The following is a 22,192-nucleotide window of genomic DNA, read 5'->3' on the forward strand; positions in this document are numbered from 1 at the left end:
TCCCCCCGCCTCCCCCCCCCCCCCCCCGCCCCGCCCCCCCCCCCCCCCCGCCCCCCCCCCCCCCCCCCCCCCCCCCCCCCCCCCCCCCCCCCCCCCCGCCAAAACAATACTGTACTAGTATTGGAACTAAGTAGTAATAAAGCTTACCTGCCGTGATCTTGCCGCGACGCCGCGTTCTTGCTGAGCCGTAGGTCTCAACACCTAGGTAGCGCAAGACAAGGCAAGAAAGATACTTTCTTAGGGGCGAATGTAAATAACAGGTATAACTCTTATTCACTGTCTACCTAAGGTAAGCAAATAAGTAAAAGCGCATTCGGAAATGTTATTTTCAAAAAGGTTTGGAGGTGGGTAGGTTGTCAGGTACAATCATCAAATTGGTGAATGTTGATGATGCGGCTCTTCGAATGTTTTTTTTTTTTTTTTTTTCTTGTTTCTTTTTTCTTTTTAATAGAAATTAATGGATCAAGGTAACATTTTTGTTACTGGGTATATGTTCACATGTGGCGATCTATAAATTGAAACACGCTAGCTACGTAACCAGATATTAGAGTAACATTTAGCGGGGCTGTATACTGTTTTATATGGGCATGTATTGATAGGGTTATCTATCTAAACAATATAGCCTAAAAATGATAACAAATCTAAGGTCGAATTCCGCGGAGCCCGACTGCTTGGGAAGGAATGGAACACCATATAGAACATCACGTGGTCTCGTGAGACTCTGTAGTACCTAATGGTACCCCCTGATCCTTTTGATGAGTACCTAAGGCACCTAAGGTTAGGTACCTTTGGAGCAAAGCTTAACGCAAGATTAACATACCAGGTACTTAGATGACCGGAGACCCAACAAACCCAGCAAACCCCCGAAATCTCCAGCTGCAGCCACGCGATCCAGGCTGTGCAAAAGCTACCCAGTACAATATAATACATACAATAGGTACCTCAATATCCAGGGTACCTAAACCTAGTCTAGTTAACTTTTTAGCTAACAACCCAAGTCACCTTATCCAATAGACGCCTTCTAAATCTTCTCTCTTAGCCCTTTTAGCCCTTTTAGCCCCTCTGGCCCCTCCTAGCCCCTTGGCTTCTTGTACCCCATCTCGTAAACTTGTCCTTGTTCAAATGCTTGCTTGCTTGATTTTAGACTGATTTATTTCGCTGCTACTCTTTGATCATCACCTTCCATACCTAGGTACCTAAGGTAAACCATTCAGATTCAACCTGATTTATCTCTCAACCTCCCGCAACCTCTTTTAACATTCTTCTAAACTTCGTCATCTACCACTTTATTCGTAATGCACTTCAATTAATTGTATTCATCGCCAATCAATTATTTCCACTCCCTCGTCTTTTCTCTCAGTCTCGGAGCTACGGTACTAGAATCTCTCTCTATCTCTCTCTTGCTCCATCTTGCATCATCTTGCATTCGACGCTTGATTCCTCATGTCCTCTCCGACTCCGCTCTCCTAACACGGCATATATAGCTTTTTCTACTCTTCAGCATCGGCTGCATTCTCTGCGATACCCTGTAGACTATCTACCTAGGTAGTCCCCTCTATATTTACGCCGCCACGTCTAGCACTTGATTGGCTAGCTGTTCCTTCGGATCATCTCCAACTCTATCCTCACAATAGCGATATCGTACTCGTACGCGATCCCCCTTGGTACGTCGAAGAGAAAAGAGGAAACACAATAAAGTTTCCCGGATCGAGCTATTTGGATGACGAACAAAACCGAGAAACCCAACTCGAGTTCTTCGTCCAATACCGCCAAAGTGTCTTCCCCAATCCTCATTCCCCGCACCGTCTCTTACGACGTTGGTACAAATCCTCCAAGACGGGGAGGTACCACGTATCTCGATATGGGAGACTCTAAGTCGGCTAGGAGGCGGCGGTCGAGCAGCATCCTCCAGATATATCAAGAACCTCAGGAACCGATAGAACAGCTGAACGACCAGTCTACCCTTCCGAATCTCAATGCGAACTGGGTCAACGCTAAAGGTATGTCGGAATCTTGGAGTATAGGGGGGGGATTATACCTTCTAGAATTGTAGCAGTTTTTCATGATCTGCTTTTCATGGTATTCGAATTTGGTAACTAACAAGGACATGTCAACAGGGGCGTGGACCATCCACATTGTTCTGATCCTTGCGCTCAAGATTCTTTGGGATGTTATACCCGGTGTTTCCCAGGAGACGTCTTGGACTTTGACCAATATTTCCTACATGTTCGGCTCCTACATCATGTTCCACTACGTCCGCGGCGTACCCTTCGACTTTAACAGTGGTGCATATGATAACTTGAATATGTGGGAACAAATCGACGACGGCGCGCAGTACACCCCCGCCAAGAAATTCCTGCTCAGCGTTCCTATTGTGCTCTTCCTCCTAAGTACGCACTATACCCACTACGACCTCACATATTTCACCATCAACTTTCTAGCTGTACTAGCGGTAGTTATACCGAAGCTGCCCTTTGTAGGTTCCCAAATCCCCTGTTATCCCTAAACTAGGCGGAGATACTAATGAGCCATTCTTATAGAGTCACCGCATGAGAGTAGGCCTGTTTTCTGGTGTGCCAGAAGACTAAACTTGACGATGGTACCCAGCATATTCGAATCGGCGTTTGAGAAAAGGTTGTGGGTTTGGGAGGCTGCGAGTCATTAAAGGGGTTAATATACAAAAGTAGAGGAGTAAGGGGTGAAGGCTAAACTGAACGTCGATTCTAAGAGCAAATCAGTCAAGACAAAACATTTACATTATACCCCAAGACCGTGTGTGTTACCCCTTGTCTCGGCACTTGTTGTCTAGTTAGGTCTCTCGACTCTTCTCAAAACGCGACGCGATCCTCTTGAACATGGCGACGCTATTGTTGATGATTCCGATGTTGCGAACTCTGATACTAGCTAGCTTCTTATGATGGTGTGACAGTGCTACAGGTAAGGCGTAGCAACATCTATCGCGGGATAATATAGGCATTTGCGTATATCAATTATCTACTAGGGTAGGTATTAAGATAACCACATCTATCCCTTCAAACCGTGAAGGAAAGTATCAAAGAAATAACATAAGCGCACAAGCTCCGTAATGAGAACTCTGCCTACCTATTTAAGGGGCAAGTATGTAGTTGAAAATCATTATAACTACTCCTCCATGTTACATCTCAGCTGTTTAAAACCTACACCACGATATTTCCATCGCCTAAGCTGACTCACCCCCATTGCATTTCTTATTTCCCCCTCCATGGCTACTCCTCCGTTGTATCTTAATTTTACCCGTGTTAGTCAAGGCAAAAAGTGGCTATCGAGAGATGAGGGCCGCAATGATCAGCAACCAACTGATTGCTATCTATGGTCTAGCGGGTTCTGCTTCCCCTGCTGCGAACGTTCTGGATGCTAGGTATCGTCAATGCTTCGGGAAGTGGAACTCACCCCTCATCCCCTATTATAGTGTATCCTTACACTACCCTTCACCCGTGGCAGAGACCCTGCAAGCGAAGCGCGCACGCGTTCAGCCGTCGAGCAGTTCTGGGTAGGGAATGCTTTAGATATAGGTAATCCAACCCCCCCCCCAGCAGCTCGGTCCACAGCCCATCGAAGACACGGAAGCCGAGACGGAGCCGAGTGCTAAAGATTCGAGATCCACTGCCGGTGATACGCAGCCGGCCTTTTTCTCACCCAACCCACCCTCTTCTTTGGTAGTCCTATCGATCCATAGTTTATTGAGAACGCGCTATTTCCGAATTCTCATTGCTCGGACGAGCACTATAATGTATGTTCCAGGAGTCTTTTTCTATCGCATCGCTTCTCCACATCAGCTACCCTTATGACCGACGTCGGGCGACACATCCTTACTCACGATCGTAATTACGCTTTGCGGCGGTTATAACCGTCTAGAATAAGCATAATATAAGCGCTCGGTAATAGGTGTTTAACGCACTATAATCCAAGACGATGTAGATACTTGCCTAGGCAGGTACCTTATCAACCCATGGCAAAGAGGAAGAGGAGAGTAAGGCCAAAGCTGGGTAGGATTTTCGAGATGGTAACCTAAGGTTTACGTGAATCAGGCCATGACTTTCTCGGAATTCCGAGCTTTCGGATGCTGCATCGGCGTTGTATAGTGGCATGATTCTGTATAAACCTGTACGCATTTGGAATTCGAGTTTCTATAGCTGTAGCTACCTATGTACCTAGGTAGGTAGTGATAAAGTCTCGTAATTGAACTTGGATTGCTCGGTGAAAAGAAACGCTTGGTAAATTAAGATTTTCAAATGGATAACTGATATCACAGCTTCCAGGTAGGTATGGGAATAAATCAGGACAAGACATTGTGTAACCAGGTGGTGGTGACGATGCTGCTTTCCCCTGTCAAAGTTGGAGATAATAATCTTATCTGATCCGGATCGCACGACGCGGAGATCGGACTTGGTCAGTCGAAAGAACCTTGTCCTACAGGAAGTTACGGAGCTTGGCACTCGGATCCGGGATTGGTGTGTGGTAGGGCAAGATCCTCCTCAGCTTAGGTACCTAAGGTAGGTAGGTAGCTGCTTAAATGGAGTTTACCTACCTAAAGCTAGCATGATTCGTGATACATGAGGTAGTTACATGTATCAGGGAAGAACGACCAAGTTTTATTTTATACTAGTGTGGGTGACGCCATATGCCATATTACTAACTACCTAACCTACCTCTCATTGAGTATAAGTAGGAGGTAGCTAACCTATAGGTTAGCAGGTGGGTTAAGTCGGTAGTCACTTCCATAAACTCACAATACCTTACCTTGGGTAGGAGGTACCTAAAATATCCACGTCAGCTGTTAAATTGTTAAATTGTTGCAACTTCCCAGCGATCTCAGACATTGTCTTTTCTTTTTCTTTATTCATCACTCTTTTCAAGACAACTTAGTGAGTTTACCTCGATTTCATCACTCGCCTTCAAACTGCGCTGTTCTTTGTCGCGGATTACAGAAGACGTAACTCGGTACTTATCTTATACCAAAACACCATAAATCCAAAATTGACAACTTCTGGATCTCGTCATCACATCAAACATCGTCACTATGAAGGCCGGAACAACAATTATGTATGCCAACGAGAAGCTGGGCGAGCGCGTTACTAAATACGCGGAGGCGCAATCGCTTCAGCTCCCTAAGCCTATCAAGGACTACCATGCCCGAATCATTGAGGAGCGTAGCGACTCCAACTACATGATCTCAACCTTCCAGTCTCAAGCTCTCATCTTCTTTGCCCGAGCCATTGGTGCCAAGCGAGGTAAATGATTAACCCATATTATACTGCCAAGTTTCTTAGTTTTTAGATATCTATCTGAGGTTGACCTTGCTTGAATATACCGCTAATCAAATCCGCAGTGCTAGAGATTGGTGTCTACGTTGGATACTCGGCTAGTATGTAACACCTGAATCTTACCCCCTCCCCTTTTTAGCCTGTCTCAGGAGAGTTAGTCGTCCAAAATAAGCGACGATTACCCCGAGGCATACCCGGGATCTTCTCCTTACTTAGCTACTTAGGTAGGTATCTATTATAATACTTACTAACTTATGCCGCTGTTAGTGATCTGGAGCCACGCTATCGGCCCCCAGGGTAAAGTCACCGGTCTTGAGTACAGTGAAGAGTACGCCAAGTTGGCACAGGAGGCATGGAAGAAACAAGGCTACGAGAACATCGATGTTCACGTCGGTCCTGCTGCTGAAACGTCAGTGAACGACTCGTTGATTTCCCCTTTCATGTCTCCCCCTCCTTAGGTACCTAACAAATAACTTACTTTATTCTTGGATGCGAATAGCCTCCCGAAGCTGGCTGATGTAAGCGAACCTTATGACATCATCTTCATCGACGCGGATAAGACAGGATACACCGGCTACCTAAGCCAGATTTTGGAGATGTCGGCTCCGGGCGCCAAGAACCGACTTCTCCGACCCGGCGGGATCATCGCTGCGGACAACACACTCCGCCATGGTTTAGTTGCCGACTCCAGCTCGGATAACCCTTGGCAATCTGCCGACTTCGACAAGGAGGGCTCGGTACCGGCGGCCAACGTGGCTGCTATCCGCGAGTACAACGATCTCGCGGCTGCGAATGACCGCCTGGAAACGTTCCTGGTTCCGCTGTGGGATGGTCTGCACTTATCCAGACTGTTGGACTAAGTTGCCTGTCGGGGTTTTGCTGAGTGATGGTGAATTTGGGCTTGCTTGATTGTCAAATCCTGGCTTCATTGGCATTCCGAATTTCATAGCTCTTCTACGCACATGTTGACACCTGACGAAAGCACATGGGACGATGACTTGTATGATAAGTTCATTCGTAGGTAGCCTCTGATCGGTCACTCTAACTGACTGTTATATACTAAATGAAAATATTTTTCTAAGATTGATTGTATATAAAATCGTGTACCTGTAAGGTTAACTTATTAAAAAGTTAGTCTATTGTTAAATCTTCCTATATTCTAAACATGTGCAGAATTCCGTTGAAGCATCGTAAAGCTACACGTATTTTGGGCGTTACCACGCAGAAGGGCTTATATGAAGCAATTAAAGAAACTACCTAATGTTAACTGACTTGTTCCTACTGGATGGGGGCAGATAGGCATGTGCTGCATGCTAGAATAGTTCCCTTGATTTCTATAAATTCGGGTTATTTATAAAAGACTTCATAACGAGTTACATGTATGTTAACCTAGGTGTCTAACTTTGACTTGACAATGTCGGCGACACACCTGCATATAGCCGTAGAGCACTACCACTTATTAATCAATTCCTAGTGTAATGTTCCAACGTTTTGTATCAAAATAATACTGAAACTTCCCATGTGGTGGCTGAAATGTGATGCAACCCTGCCATCGAGGGGCAGGTATTATATAGTTGGTTAGAGGGTAGATAAAGAATTGAATCTATCATTTATAGCTATTATGACAGGTTTAGTTCGACGCATAGTCTGCATATACTCATGCTAGGTAGTTTATACTTGCCTATCTAAGGTCTTAATGCGATACCTCTGCCTGTTTAGAGAGGACCATAGAGTGAGACCGTGACGCATCTAATGTCAGAATGTCTAAGTCAATCAGCTCAGCCTCACGGATCATCGTAATCTCTCATGATATATTTATACGCCACTGCAGGTTCGTGCGAGTAGTATAAGCTTTTAAAGGCCCCCCACCCTAATGGAGATGTTGTTTAAGATATTGGTGGCTTGAATCCTAACTAAAAATGCAACCACGCAGCAATAATCCAGACAGGTCGAATTGACTACGGCCTGCTTCTGACCGAGGACTATAGATCCGGTTCGCTTATGTTTATATTAATGGCTCAATATGCTTCGTTGCGCCTTGAGGGCCCTACGTTGTAATTGACGAAATGGCCGCCTCCAAATGCAGGAAGACTAATTGCTGAACAAATAGTTACCTACCTAGGTATACTTATGTAAAAAGTCAGGAAAGAAAATCTTTTCGCACTCAGATGAGCCCCTGATCTATCTTCTTCCTGGATCCGAAACATGGCGCCCCCAACCGCCCCCAACCATCTTCACTATTTCCTACATTAGCCGCCTGCATACATAATATGTCCTACGAACGAAGTAATACCTAGATAGAAGTTAGGCAGACCGATAGTTCGATAGTACTACGGTATATCTTTGAAAAAGGAGGGTGACACGGCCCATAAGGGTCTAGGTAACTCTTACGAAAATCTACGACCTAAATGTCATACAGAACTGCAGCCCTATCCTTTCATTCATACGACGTCGACTATAGTTGGTTACCATGAGCATACCGTTTAACCAATGCTAGCACCCCGATCGTTGACTGCGCCTCAGCCCGGTCGGACACTGATATGTATCAAAGTTTCTGCACATTGCGCCAGGTATCCAGAAATAGATAGGCCGACGGCCCTAATTTCTATGCGGGAGTAATAAACAGGATGTCCGCTGCGAAATCCTCTTCCTTGGGTTCTGGTGGCGTTTCTACGAGTTCAAGTTCGCGAATCTACCTAAAGTAAGCTAGATACCTGTACCTGGTGTTGTTAATTGGCAAAAGGACGAAGGACAGGTAGTGATTGAACCCTATATTCGCATGGGCGGTATGATGGGCTTATTCGGACATCCCAAATCAAATGGCTCTCATAAGCCGCATACCACCGACAAGGGGATGAAGGGGATGCTTCCTCAATCACCTCCCATTGACCCATCATCACAACATTCAGAAACAGATAAGGGAGGAAAGCCAACAACAACCAATAAGAGCATCATACATGCAGATACCCCGACCACAACTTCAAGTCAAATGTCGCCGACACCGACACCACCTCGTACCCTAGTTGAGCCTACACCTCAACCCACGATATCGGACGATGCGGGCGGTGCGTACCTCAGTACACAGAACACGTCGGTAAAGAGCGCGAGTTCGAACCAGCGAATGCCCACCTGGGCCATTCCGGTCGTCGTCGTTCTCGGGCTGATGCTACTCGTGTTCCTCGCCTCGCTCGCCGCATTCGGCTCCCGAGAGTGGCGGAGGAAAAAGGAGACGACGGGAGAAGCAGCAGGAGGAGGAGGAGGAAGAGGTAAGGAGCCAAGCTACATGCGCGCGGTAGGTCGCGCGGGAACCGTGGCCTCGGGGTTGTTCATCCCGATATGGATCACCAAGCGGTACCGGAGGGCCCGGGGAAACGGGGCCCAGGGACGCCGGAAGATGCTCGGTTCACGGGGGGAGCCGCCGGCGTACGGGAAGCTCCAAAAGGAGGAGGAGGAGGAGGGGCGGGCTCGACAGTCGGAGGACATCGTCGCGAGTACTACCGCTACAACAACTACTACTCCTGCCACCACCCCGCCTCCTCCTGCTCCTCTTCTGGCGGTACACGCTACTACTACCGAAACCCCGGTGTCGCCGGTCTCCCTAGAGCGGGGGAATTCGATGGTTTCGTCGCTGTCGTCGTCGACTCGCAGCCAGGAAGGCCGGTACGAGAGATTGGATATCCCCCCGTCGCCGATGTCCGAGGACGCGCCGTACCCGTGGCGGTCGCAGGATATGCTGGAGATAGGGTCGGGGTCGGGGTCGGGGTCGGGGCCGGGCAGTCTGGTGGAGAAGAGGCCGGTCAGTACGGAGACGGAGGGGGAGCGGCCGAGGTCTAGCGCGTTGGAAACTCCGCTGGCTCGGAGGTCGGATTCGGTGTCGGAGAAGGGGGGATCAGGGGCGGGTTGAACAGGTACCTAATCTAGAGGAACGGGCCATTTTCTTAAGAAAGGTCGTTGAGCAAGTTGAATAAGACCTTATAGGACCGGGTGGGTGTCTGTTCGGAATAACCGTCGCTATCGAATCTACAGAGGCTAGAAGCTTGCAAGCTATGTGGAATATACCCGGGTTTTGAATCCTTAGGACTTCCTTCTGCCCCTAGCATGATATCGAGAGTGTGTTATTTACTGCCATGGGTACTACCTAAGGCTATGCTTATGGTGTATAGGTAAGCTCTAGTACGTCCATCTAAAAGTTCTCTTGCACCGGGATGAGCACACCGGTGCGCCTCGCTACATCACAGTTCACCTATTCCGCACTTCTACGGGGTCGAAAACATTTGCACAAGCGACACAGGGACGTGTGGTATGGGAATATCAATTATTGGTGAAGAAAAGCTACAATTCTGTAGCGATAAGACTGCTGGCTCGGAATCATCTGCTAACCAACCATCCAGCTTGCTCCTAAAAAAATACCTGCACGGCTTCGCCATCATAGTTTCTCTGACCGCCGGATGCCAACTGCTGCTGTTGCTCTCGGTAGTACTCTCGAGGAGGGCGTCTAGGTGGTTAGATCCATCTTACAACGTACCTAGGGAGAAGAGTCAGCGTATTCCCCGTATACGGAAGTCATATAAATCATCAGTCCCACGTACCCGTAGCTCGATCGTTTCTCTTACACGCACGCAGCACATGGTCGCAGCTTTGACATATCCAGTTCTTCCGAACCTGTACTTGCGGCAGAGGTTGCGAAGGGCAGCCCACCCCTTGTCTCATGTCTCTAGGACAGGCGGGAGTGTAGGCTTCTCTTTTCATGCAGTGCACGAGCTCGTTGCAGCCGCTGCAGATGAAGCGGATTTGCTGGAGCTGACAGCACCCTTTGATGTCCTCCATATTAGTGGTCCGTGTTGCGCTTCCGTCCCACTGAAGCAAAAGTTCGTGTATGATTCCTCGATTTTTGTAGGGAGATACTTGGGCCTGTGGTTCAGAAATTAGGAGGAAGGGTGGTGTTGAAAGACGGCAATAGAGAGGCCTTGTCCCTTACTAGAAGTATATATATATATATATATATCTAGAGCGAGGTTGACGCTCAGCACTACGTGACTAGATAGCTTTGACTCTCTTGTTCAAGATCAGATAGAATGGTTGTATTTACTTTTCGAGGAGATGCAATATAAGTAAAGTAGTAATAAACTTCTACTTACCTATCTAGGCATTCGTCAGACGAAGCTAAAAATAAGTTATTTATAGGAATATTAGGAATATATCTCCAGAAACTGCTGTTAGAAGAGCATAATGGTTTGTGACTGTCGAATCGTCTCCAAAATCTCAAATGCTCAAATAGTTCATGACTGACTAGGTGCCCAATCCATCACTAACTACGTGCTTTATTGCAAAGCATCCAAGTTAAAGTTAATTTCATGTGTATCAAACCTGCGTTTTGGTTCGTGTGGGATATTGAAAGCCCTGGTGTATAAAGTATTAGGACTTGCCAATTTTCTGGAACCGCCACATCGCCCTCACAGTAACAGTGGTACTAGAGTACTGCCGGAGAGATTGAGTACCTGTGTGTATTATACGTAGAGCGAATACCTACAAGAAACAGGAACAATTATCAGCTTCCTGTTCAAGTGGTCATATTATGATAGTTTATTTGCGATGATGATCCAGGCATGGTATAAAAAGCTCCTATATTTGTAGTTCCCTACCGACTCAGGTAAAAACATGACAGTTATTAAGGGATTTATCTGCCACTTATCGACATCATCATTAGTTGCATAAGGTCTCTACCTATCCTACCGTATGGATATCTTAGGTATAGTTATTTATGTCGTCTAGTAAAACTCGGTACTAGTGGCAGTTATAAGACTAACCGAAAAATATCATCCTCGAACTAAAAAAAAAAAAAAAAAAAAAAACAACAACTGTCACGGCCAGGAGTCATGGTTATCTAGCTTTATTGGATAACCTTTTGACTCTTTACCTGACCTAATACCTGAGTCAGGACTTTGCTTATGTACCTGATAAAGCCGCCTTGCAGGTCTGCTGCAAGGCTCTTGATATTCTGGTTCTCCAGATTATCATCGTCGTTAGTAGCCACTGTCAGGGGTATGTGGATAAATGGATACTATAAGATACCTATCGCCTATATAAAGGGCAGGCAGCTCCCTCGCAGGAGGTTAGAAGGCCAGGCGTTACTAGATGTCACCAATATACTATATACTGGCCTTCTCTGATACTCACTCTGTATACGACATCCATTACGGGCTAATCCCTGACAGCCACCTTCGAGTTTCGTAATAACAACAAAATAACACTGTCAAGTATTTCGCGACCGAACAACGATATAGAAAATTGAAAAACATCGTAAAAGCTCTAATAGGTGTAAGAAAGCTACCCTAAAAGGCTATATATTTTTTACCTATTTCCCTTTTTGAATTAACTGTAGATATACGATTTGCTGATTTTGTATGGGCAATGGCTGGCCCTAGTGACGGTACTCTGACTTAGCAGGCTTGTTGTGCTAGGGAGAGAGGAGAGTTGGGTACATTGCTAAGTGTACCGCTTCGGGTAGCTAAAGATATATCCTCTTCGCGATGAACGAGCTTGTTTCCTTCTATCGCCCATAAGGTAATCTGTATTTACACCTGTTACAATATGTTGTATAGTGCGTAGTCTCCCTAAATAGTAACATTTTGCGGGGGCATTCTCCGGTCTCCGTGCGTTTAGGGCAGCGAGTCCCATGGACTTCATACTTCTGATCGTCTTTCCGGGTCTGGCAGTTGGCGCAAAGGTGATGCGCTAATCTCCTGTAGCAATCCATCTTAACGATTGATATTGAGTGCTTGTGCTTTGTTGAAAAGGGCTTCCTGGAGCGGCGGGCGAGGTTTCTGTCGTGATGGGAAGTGGTGGTAGAAAATGGCTGGGGAACAGAAAGGAGAGATGTAGAGATGTCCCATACATTACTTACTTGGAATATATAATTTCTTGTTTAGAGCCTTAACATAGTGCAGTAGATACTAAGCAGTCATTCACTCTCGTATTGAAGTCGTAGTGACATCTCTTGTGCCAATTTCTAGTGAATAAATTATAGTTGCTTAATGTTGCACAGGTGCCTGATCAGGTGACCTAGAGCCACCACCAAAACTGTGGCCCCGCTCTCAGTAGGTAGAAATAGAGCAAGCTTCTTTCTACACCTTTCTTGCCTACTAGACGGCAATACTTAACAATATATAAGACGAAAGTTGTCATACTTTTCTTGGTCATTTACTCAGGGACTAGGTAGGTAGATACCTGTTTAGGTACTTGAGGCAGGTAATCTCATTGATCAGATAATATTAGCTTGAATGGGGATATTATTCATGAAAATGTATGCTCTTCCGTGTCTAGTGTTTTGTGAACATGATGATATGAACTACAGTTGAATTATTTCCAAGTTGTTGAAAAAGTTCCCAAGCTCCAGAATGAGTTAGGCTTCAAGCATTGGCCGAAATGCTAAGTTACCTACCTCCTATGAAAATAGGCTTTCTATCCATATTTTTTTAGGAGGTAGATAATAGGTAGTATTGCCAGTAAATTAAAGCATTATATTACGATAGATACCTCGTTCATAATCGACTATACTACTTCGTATGTGGTGAATGAATGGATTCAGGGGCAATGACATAACCTTTCATGAGTACCTTAGGTACCTAGGTACCTACTAGGTAACCTTATGTAATTTAATCTAGAAAGGGGGAGTGAGCTATTTATGGAACATTGATGTTCTGCGCCACAACTCAATCTTCAAACAGGTACATAATCCACTCTCATGAACTAGCCAAGGCACTAACTGAAAGGTACCTAGTCAGGCCTTCTGTCCGACTGTCCCGTAGCTCGTACCAATATTTTATTTCTTATGGACGCTTTTAAACTAGTATTTTTTTATTTAATAGTTTACAACTGAATTTCTATTTCCCCTTTTCTTCTCGAGACAATCTGAAATAAATAACGGTTCACAATAAACCTGTGCGAGGCGAGATATTGTGAAAAGGTGTGTTTCTTACTTCTGACATATTTAGGTACAACACCCAAGATACACTCAAGGTACACCCAAGGTACATCCGATCGTGGGTTGCTGTGGCTGAATTACATTACATGCAGCTTATTCCTTGTTGTGCATCTACCAGCTTACAGAAGCAACAGGCAGACGTATTCTCTATTTTATTTCACTGCTTTACAAAATAACACCTAAGCTTGTCTTTCCGCTTATTCTCAACAACTTCCCTTCCTCGGCAATTGACGGAAATGTTTCGACTTATCTGAAAAGAAAACAATTCTATCCATGAATGAGCAATAGTCGTCTACAACCACAACTGCGAAGATGGCAGGGATAGAACAACTAGAAATCCACAGCAAGGTACTTAACAACACTATGCATGTTCTTATTACTGGAGACATGACGATTCCGCAAGGCCCGAGAATTAACATCTATTCAAATAGTCCTATATTGTGCGATGGGTCAAAGTCGACGAAGATCAAACCATTTCATGGAGTGTCCAACCCCATAAGAAGTCCATGTAAGTCCTGAAATCCCCCCTTCCTATGCCTTGTTCGTAACAATTCCATAATACTAATTTGAATGTGTCCTGCTAGTAACTTCGGCATTGTCAAGCATCCCGGCCACGGCGCAGCAGCTCAAGTACCGACCTTAGACGGCACGAATAACGATTACGAACACGTCGACGGTAGCGGGAACCATGGGAAGGGTCGTTTTGCGAAGAGAGATGCTAGTACAGCTCAGGAGCAATTGGCTAGTAAAGGGTTTATTCCAGTAAAATGGTATGGGAAATGCGAGGCCGACAAAGTGTCCATGGGAACATATGATGTCCTAAAGGGTCATGGGGGGATGTTTGGTTTAATATTCGACAATACCTTCTCCAAGCAAACATCCAAGACGGCTACCGTTGTTATCCTTACCTACCCCACAGGCGCGCCGCCGCAAGGGGCACATCATCTCCCGAACCTCCAAGCCGGTTCCCACGCGAGCAGTAGTAAAACTAGTCTAGGAAGAGCAAATCAACAATTGGGGGACATGCCAGCCGAGTCTACCGAAAGTCTACAGAGTCACCTAGCCGGCCGTCAACGAGCAAAATCTATGGGCGCTCGCAGCGATGGGATAGCATCGTCAACTACATTCACGGGTACCCTATTAAAGAGACGGAGAAAGAAGGGTCAAGGTTATGCTCGAAGGTTCTTTTCCCTGGATTATTCGTCTTGTACCATGTCATACTATCACAATCGCAACTCGTCTGCATTAAGAGGAGCAATTCCCTTGAGTTTGGCTGCAATTGCTGCCGACGAGCGGCGAAGGGAAATCAACATTGATTCCGGAGCAGAAGTTTGGCACTTGAGAGCATCTAATGCCAAGGAATTCAATGAATGGGCACGGGCTTTGGAAAAGGCGAGCAGAATCGCTAGGGGCCTTGAACCGACGCTCGAGGAGCCTTCTCCTGAAAAGCTTACAGTGGCAACTGCTAAGCATGTCAACCCGCCAAATTCGCATCAAGAAGAGGACCGAGAATGGCAGCAGGTCGAAGCTTTGGTTAGCCGTATTGTCGGTACGCGAGACGCCCTACGCCGTTTGGTTAAAGATATGGCTGTTCAGAAACAACCACCGCAACGGCCTCAGACTTCACACCTAACGTCGGCCTCCCCAGCAGCCGTATCAGAGAGCAGCGATGGTTACTTCACACCAGCAACACAGGACAGGCGCCCATTTTGGAAGAGAAAGCAAAGCTCCTCGCCCCTTCCACCAGATTCTCCGGCACCAGCAGCCTCGCCAGCGTTGGCTGTGCCAACGCCGAATGGGTCCAGCCACGGCGAACAAGTGGAGCAAAACACCCATGACCATTGCGCTGCTCTCTTGAACGATCTGGACTTAGTTGTCGCGGAGTTTACTAAGGTACTTGCTAATAGCAAGAAACGACGAATACCAGTGCCCGCCTCCGCTACCTCTAGGAGAAGTCTTGAGTCCACTGCGTCGACTGATGAGTTCTTCGATGCTGAGGGAGGAGAAACGGATAGCAGAGCTCAAGTTATGATGATTGCTAGCCGCGAGAGTGACGAAGATTCTCACGAATCCGAGGCTGATGATGCCACTATTGACGACTCATCTTCAACGTCATCCGTGGAAGAAGGCGAAGGGAACGCGGGAGCAAGTGGTGCTGCGGCTCTCTATCCTGCACGGCCCAAATCCCTCGCTCCATTGCCAGTCGACATCGCTGTAGAACGACGTAAAACTATTCCCGCAGCTACCGTTCCGCCTCCAAGTCTGATCGCATTCGTCCGCAAAAATGTTGGTAAAGATCTGAGTACGATCAGTATGCCTGTCTCGTCGAACGAGCCTATATCGACTCTGCAGCGTGTAGCGGAGCAGCTGGAGTATGCTCAGCTTCTTGACCAGGCCGCGCAGCAAAAAACCCCCAAAGACCGTTTGGTATATGTCACTGCTTTTGCCATTTCACATCTTAGCGTCAACCGTGTAAAAGAGCGTGCTATGCGTAAGCCTTTTAACCCCCTGCTGGGTGAAACTTTCGAGCTCCTTCGTACGGAGAGCGAGGTTCCCGGTGGATTTAGGCTCATTGTTGAAAAGGTTACGCACCGTCCGTTACGCCTTGCAATGCATGCCGATGCCGCAGCTTGGTCTCTCACTCAAAGTCCTGCTCCTTCGCAGAAATTCTGGGGTAAGAGTGCCGAGCTGACTACTGAGGGACGGGTCCGCGTAGCCTTACGACTACCAGATGGCACCGATGAGTTATACTCGTGGAATCTCGCAACTATGTTCTTAAGGAACGTAGTTGTGGGAGAGAAATACGTCGAGCCAGTTGGGACGATGACCGTATGCAACGATACCACTGGAGCGAAAGCTAGTATCGAATTTAAGACGAAGGGTATGTTTGGCGGCCGCAGTGAAGATGTTGAGGTGCAACTCTTCGATGCAGATGGAAACCAGATCGGGACCGGCCTTATAGGAAATTGGACTGCTTCGCTTCGTATTACGGAGGGCGGTAAGGCAACCAATAAAGAGGTCTGGAAGGCTGGCCAACTCGTTCCCAACGCACCAAACACTTACGGTTTGACGGCATTTAGCGCCACCCTTAACGAGATAACCCCTGTTGAGGAAGGCCGGCTACCACCTACGGATACTAGATTACGGCCCGATCAACGGCTTGCGGAACAAGGCAAGCTTGACGATGCCGAAGAGTGGAAGGTAACGCTTGAGGAGGCACAGCGCGTGAGAAGAAGAGATTTGGAAACCAAGGGCGAAGAGTACAAGCCGCGATGGTTTGTCAAGGCATCCGACGCGCCAGATGGAGAGGAACTGTGGAAGTTGAAGCTAGGAAAAGAGGGCTACTGGGAGGAGAGAGCGAAGGGGGAGTGGAAGGGCATCGAGCGTATATTCGACGCTCCGGCTTAAGCAGTAGCCTCGTTAGAAGTTTAGTCTTGTTCCTATTACGGGCGACTCGACTCTATGTTAGATTACGCTGCACGACATGATTGTTGGCCGCTTACAAGTAGACATGTTGGATCGGAGTTATAGAAGACAGCGCGGGCATACAAAAAGAAGAACTTCATACACGTATAGATCTACATTGTAGGTACTCTGTTTCAATCTACCATCGGGAATAGCCTGTCCCAACTACTAGAATCCACATCCCATCTATCCCATTTTCCCCTCTACTCTGGTGTAATTATAATACGAATGCGATACCGAGGTACCATACTAACCACGGACGTAACTACGTGAGAATCTCAAAAGAGAGAAAGGGGCCAAGTTAGGAGAAACTAACCGTGAAGCTACCTCCCATACTCGCCCTCGTTATTCTCACCGAATTAAGGTAACCCGCCTCCGATTGACTATGCGATAGGTAGCGGCTATGTGCTATGATAAGACGTCGCATTTTTTCTTCAACTGGGTATTTCATTATAGGTAGGAGGTAGGTTAGGGGCTTTAGCGGATGTAACCTTCACCAAACCCGGATTCCATAGACCCTCGTGGTCGCAGACAACGACTAATGCGGGGAAGGAGATGGAACGTTCGCTAGCCGGTGGTGCGGTAATCCGGTTAATCTAACTGGCACCCTTCGCTGAATAATAGGTACCAGGTAGCTATGAAATGACAAAGACTTGAACGTCTTCCAATCCTCGTGAGAAAGGATGCGTTGGTATACACCTGTACTGGGTCTCTCGACTCTCTTCGCCGCCCCAGCGTGGGCTTCAAACTCCTCGCCAAGTCCGACGCTATCAGCCGCCTTGCCGGCATTCACATACGACCGTCGGTCCTTCCTCCTCCATGGTCAGCCGTACGTTATCGTCGGCGGGCAGATGGACCCCCAGCGGATCCCGCCGGGATACTGGCGTGATCGGCTGGTGAAAGCCAAGGCGATGGGGCTTAACACGATTTTTAGCTACGTGTACTGGAATCTGCTCGAACCGAAGCCAGGACAGTGGGTCGACAACGGCAAGGGCAAGGAGGAAAATAATAGTACTAGTAACAATATTGCCGAATTCTTTAGGATCGCGCAGGAAGAAGGCCTGAACGTCGTGCTCAGACCGGGCCCGTATATCTGCGGCGAGAGGGACTGGGGCGGGTTCCCGGCGTGGCTGAGCCGGGTGCCGGGGATGAAAGTGAGGTCTTCGAACGAGCTGTTTATGCGGGCTTCGGAGGGGTATTTAAACAGGCTCGCGGCGGATTTGCGGGACTTGCAGGTCACGAGGGGCGGGCCGTTGTTGATGGTCCAGGTCGAGAACGAGTACGGCTCGTACGGGGAAGACCATAACTACACGCGTAGGCTAAGGGATATTCTTCGGGGCAATTTCGAGGTCCCGCTGTACACGAACGACGGCGGAGTCGACTGGACGCTCCGCGGCGGCGAGGTCCCGGGTGTTCTGGCCGAGATCGACGGGGACCCGCGGGCGGGGTTCGCGGCGAGGGATAGGTATATCCAGGAGCCGAGCGAGCTGGGTCCGCTCCTCGACGGGGAGTACTACACGACGGGGCCCGACGTCTGGGGATCCGGAAACCCGCATAACGCCGGGGCCGAAGACCCCGCTCAAATGCAGCGGTACGTGGAGGACCTCGGCTTCGTGCTCGGCGCGAACAACTCGATAAGCCTGTACATGTTCCACGGGGGCACGAATTTCGGCTTTAGCAATGGCGCGATCTGGAAGAATTACACGGCGCCGTTCGTGACGAGCTACGACTACGGGGCGCCGCTGGACGAGAGCGGGCGCACGACGGATATGTATTTCGCGCTTCGCGAGGCGATTGGGAAGTACGTCCCGCGGGGAGGTGTTGGCGTTATTCCGGAACCGCCGAAGAATGTTCCTCTATTTGAGATTGGGAACATTACTCTCTCGCCGATGATTTCGCTATTCGATACGCTGGGCGAGAAGACTGCTACTACAAGCGTGTCACCGGTAACGATGGAAGAGCTGGATCAGGACTACGGACTTGTCCTGTACGAGCATAAAGTGGCGGCTAGCGTGGAAGGGGGCTTGCAGCCTGGGGATCGGGCTCGAGATCGGGTTATCGTGTACGTGAACGGGACGAAGCGCGGGGTGATCGACAGCACGTATGCTCAGCCGGCCCAAGTCCGCTTGTCTCTCGAACCGGGGGATACGCTCCAACTACTAGTCGAGAACCTCGGTAGGGTCGACTACTGGTCCCGAGAATCAGGCACGTTTGTCGCGCTCGAAGACCCGTATAAAGGCATTAAAGGCAACGTGACGGTCGGATCGGAGGTGCTAAGCGGCTGGGACGTGTACTCGCTGCCCCTTGAAGCACCTCCTACTGAACGCAAGTCCAGCCCCGCAACTACAACAAAAACAACAATCGACTCTTCTTCACCCGTGTTCTTCCGTGGTACTTTCGCGGTAGAAAGCGATGGTAATTCAACCGATCCAGCCGCCCTAGATACCTTCCTGGAAGTCCCCGGCGGCGTCAAGGGCGTCGTGTGGGTGAACGGGTTCAACCTGGGGAGATATTGGGTCGTCGGGCCGCAGCAGTCGCTGTATCTTCCGGGGACGCTGCTCAGACCGAATAATGCCGAGAACGAGGTTATCGTTCTCGAGTTAGAGCCCGACGGCACGGAGTCCTTGACGGCGTTTGGATCGGCGGAGAGGCGCTGGGCAAATTACCCGGATCCAGATTATCCGTAGGTAACTCCTGGAATGCAATAGAATTATTCGCGAAGGCTAAGTGAATATATTTGACTACCTGGTATTTGTGGGTGCTTCTGGAATGCCATATACAGGTACCTATGTAGAAATTCACGGTGCTCAAAAGCGTTAATTAAGGTATATTATTATAATGCCTTCTAATTAACATATCCAATACTTCTAGTAGATCCTTCATTCTCACAACTTGTGACATGGTTGGGAGATGGTTCTTCTATTAGATACCTATAGATGCTGATGTAGAAACGAGTAGTGAGCAGAGTTATCATCTGAGTACTAAAATGGGAGTCCAATAACCTTGACCTCCTTGTTTTTTAAAATTAATAAGTTAGGCACCTGTTTATGTTAAAGCCCCAGGATAGGCAGTTGTTAAGGTTTATGCCCGATCGATGATCATCGTATACAGAGTAAGTGTCAGGGACTCAGGGTCGTACATGTTGTATTTTCGGTTGAACTAGCAACTCCCTGCTTTCTAACCTCCCTCGAATGAGATTGCTACCCTTTATATAGACGGTAGAGCCCTACTCTACCCAGTCTATCCCTGTATTCTCACATATCCCTGACAGCAGTCGCGACGATATATAAGCTCCATAACTGAGCAGCATCAGTATCATTTAATCCCTTAGTACTACTATTAACAACCTTCCCAGGTTCTTCCATTGGTAAGGTCGGTGTCAGGTATCATATGGGAGACGTAGACGAACAAAGGAGATGCTTGTATTGATAACTTTGCTTCCTAGAGCTACCTTAGTTATAGACACTTGCGGAACAACAAAGTCTTCTCCAGACCTTCTGGTCTATTTCGTGATAGCTAGCGCCCATGCTCGCAACTTTGCGCTTTATCGCCTGTACTAACCGGAAAGGAGTTCAAAACATCGTCAAGGCCTGCCGACTTGCGAAAGATATAATCGTAGTATTTGAACAATGAAAATTCCGGGTCGCAAGGATATAGTCTCGGAATGCCTCTGTACTCGACCCTATGAAATAAGCGTGTATCGCATGGAGAGTAGGAAATTCATGGCGCTCGACCATCGCCCCTCTCCGGACTAAGCAAGCTTAGTGTAGACGAAACAGTAGTAAGCTGACGGATTGTCATAACGAATAACTGTATTGTGGTTTTTGCCGTAGTTCGAAAGGCTTCTTGTTCCAGTTACTGGGAGTCTAACGGTAGACACCTGCCCCCGCATGGAATACCAATCACTCAGCCAAAATCGCCGTACTATCGTCCGATCGTACTGTTGCCGAAACACCTTTTCAACTCATTTAAAGCTGTGGCCATTGATATATCTGATCTCTTGGTTTTTAGCGCGTGTGCTAAAGGGTTTCTTGCTTGAGTTCCATCTGTTCTCGGTAAGTCGATCCCATCGTCCCTGTACGAACCACTCGCAAACGCACTTCATGGAGAAAGACTGAGCCATTTTGGTCCTATTATCACACACTCTGGCACCACAACACTGCTTAGTTCCCTGCCCGTGTTTATATCTGACCTATAGAGCGCTGGTACTATAGTAATCGCCGGATCGGGACCGTAGTCATTGTCGAGTGATCTTCGGGCATAGGGCGAACTTGCGTAAAATATATCAAGCTTTCTCTCTTTTTCTCCAATACTCTTTCCTATTCCTTGTTACCGTCACTAACATGTTGGAAATATGTCGTATGGCCTCTCCTTAAATGTGATGCAACTGTGTTGTATTGAAGCTCGTCGTAGTCGGTCACGGGTCCTCTCTCTTGACCATCCTATGTCCGCTTCCAAACAAGACCTATAGCCCCCTTTTTAATCCCATAAGTGCTCTTTTGAGGGTCTTCTCTGTGCCCTGGATATGTCTCTTCGTTATTTCACTTATGTATCATTGTTGTTCGTTCCTCCTCTTTACTGTTGTCCGAGTAGCCGATTACATACTTCATATATCCCCTCCCCGGAGTCCGAAATGGTGGTAACATGAGGCTCCGGCCTGTGACACGTGCGTGCTCGGGACTTTCGTACAATTAAATGTCAACGCACTGATAAGCAACGGAAGTGCTTCCGTCTGATATATCTGAACGTCCTCTGCATAGATATATGCCTAGAGTAGATATGCGAAGAAGCTTCTCTCGGCCCAAAATAACTACTCCCTCCGTCATATGATAACTCTCGAGCCAGTTGGACGAGAACGCGCGGCTATGTCGCTTGCCGCAGCATATTTGGGATGTTTTACACTGCAGACAGTAGAAACACGGAGCACATATGTATCCTCACCGCAAGTGTCTCGGTGCCGATAGGGGGCAAGGCATTCATGGCCCTGCCGTCTCTCTCTCGAACAGGGCAGGATTTTCCCTTGCACCTTACGTCCACTGGCTTCCACGAGCCGTCATATTGCAGAACACCTGCATACGAGAAGGTCATACGTCAACGGGCGAGTTACGCGTTCTTGGAAGCTATTGGAAAAGAAAATTTTGTTTATCTTGGGATCTATAGAATCGATATCTCGTATAGAAGAACCCACCAGCCCCGATGCGGTATCTACTTTCCCGACCCAAACAAGTTGATCCGCTTTACAACGGAAAGTATAAATATAGCTTCATTCGTATACTGGTCTAGTTCAAGTTACGTAGATGTCTTATAATGTGCATGGCGGCGTACGACGTATTCTCTTGTTTCAGGCTGCCACCCGTATTGCTTTACAGACTGCTACTGGTCAAACGGCAGAGAGGACTATATTTAGGCTTCGTAGCAAGTTTACAAACGCGGGGTTAAA

At 47.7% G+C, this 22,192-nt stretch overlaps 5 protein-coding genes across 5 annotated transcripts; all 5 read left to right on the forward strand.

Moving 5' to 3' along the window:
* Window positions 1–1,013: 1,013 nt before the first annotated feature.
* On the forward strand, window positions 1,014–3,037 carry F4812DRAFT_427881 (ORMDL family-domain-containing protein). Its single transcript, XM_047934141.1, has 4 exons — window positions 1,014–1,373; window positions 1,485–2,000; window positions 2,118–2,476; window positions 2,541–3,037. The coding sequence occupies exons 2-4, from the start codon at window positions 1,721–1,723 to the stop codon at window positions 2,586–2,588; spliced, it is 687 nt and encodes a 228-aa protein (XP_047790179.1). The 5' UTR covers window positions 1,014–1,373; window positions 1,485–1,720; the 3' UTR covers window positions 2,589–3,037.
* A 1,717-nt stretch (window positions 3,038–4,754) lies between these two features.
* F4812DRAFT_427885 (S-adenosyl-L-methionine-dependent methyltransferase) lies at window positions 4,755–6,288 on the forward strand. The gene is made up of 4 exons (XM_047934142.1): window positions 4,755–5,270; window positions 5,369–5,404; window positions 5,571–5,712; window positions 5,803–6,288. Exons 1-4 carry the CDS (start codon window positions 5,060–5,062, stop codon window positions 6,161–6,163), a joined length of 750 nt encoding a protein of 249 aa, XP_047790180.1. The 5' UTR covers window positions 4,755–5,059; the 3' UTR covers window positions 6,164–6,288.
* Window positions 6,289–7,605: 1,317 nt separating this feature from the next.
* On the forward strand, window positions 7,606–9,380 carry F4812DRAFT_380445 (uncharacterized protein). The gene has a single exon (XM_047932021.1). The coding sequence runs from the start codon at window positions 8,083–8,085 to the stop codon at window positions 9,205–9,207; it is 1,125 nt and encodes a 374-aa protein (XP_047790181.1). The 5' UTR covers window positions 7,606–8,082; the 3' UTR covers window positions 9,208–9,380.
* Window positions 9,381–13,138: 3,758 nt separating this feature from the next.
* Window positions 13,139–16,954, forward strand: F4812DRAFT_427891 (Oxysterol-binding protein-domain-containing protein). Its single transcript, XM_047934143.1, has 4 exons — window positions 13,139–13,322; window positions 13,380–13,635; window positions 13,719–13,795; window positions 13,872–16,954. Exons 2-4 carry the CDS (start codon window positions 13,600–13,602, stop codon window positions 16,693–16,695), a joined length of 2,937 nt encoding a protein of 978 aa, XP_047790182.1. The 5' UTR covers window positions 13,139–13,322; window positions 13,380–13,599; the 3' UTR covers window positions 16,696–16,954.
* F4812DRAFT_380477 (glycoside hydrolase family 35 protein) lies at window positions 16,953–19,526 on the forward strand. Its single transcript, XM_047932022.1, has one exon. The coding sequence runs from the start codon at window positions 17,436–17,438 to the stop codon at window positions 19,437–19,439; it is 2,004 nt and encodes a 667-aa protein (XP_047790183.1). The 5' UTR covers window positions 16,953–17,435; the 3' UTR covers window positions 19,440–19,526.
* Window positions 19,527–22,192: the final 2,666 nt, after the last annotated feature.

The sequence above is a fragment of the Daldinia caldariorum genome (genome assembly GCF_022478825.1).
Source record: "Daldinia caldariorum strain CBS 122874 unplaced genomic scaffold F4812scaffold_8, whole genome shotgun sequence".
In the NCBI taxonomy this organism is placed as follows: Eukaryota; Fungi; Ascomycota; class Sordariomycetes; order Xylariales; family Hypoxylaceae; genus Daldinia; species Daldinia caldariorum.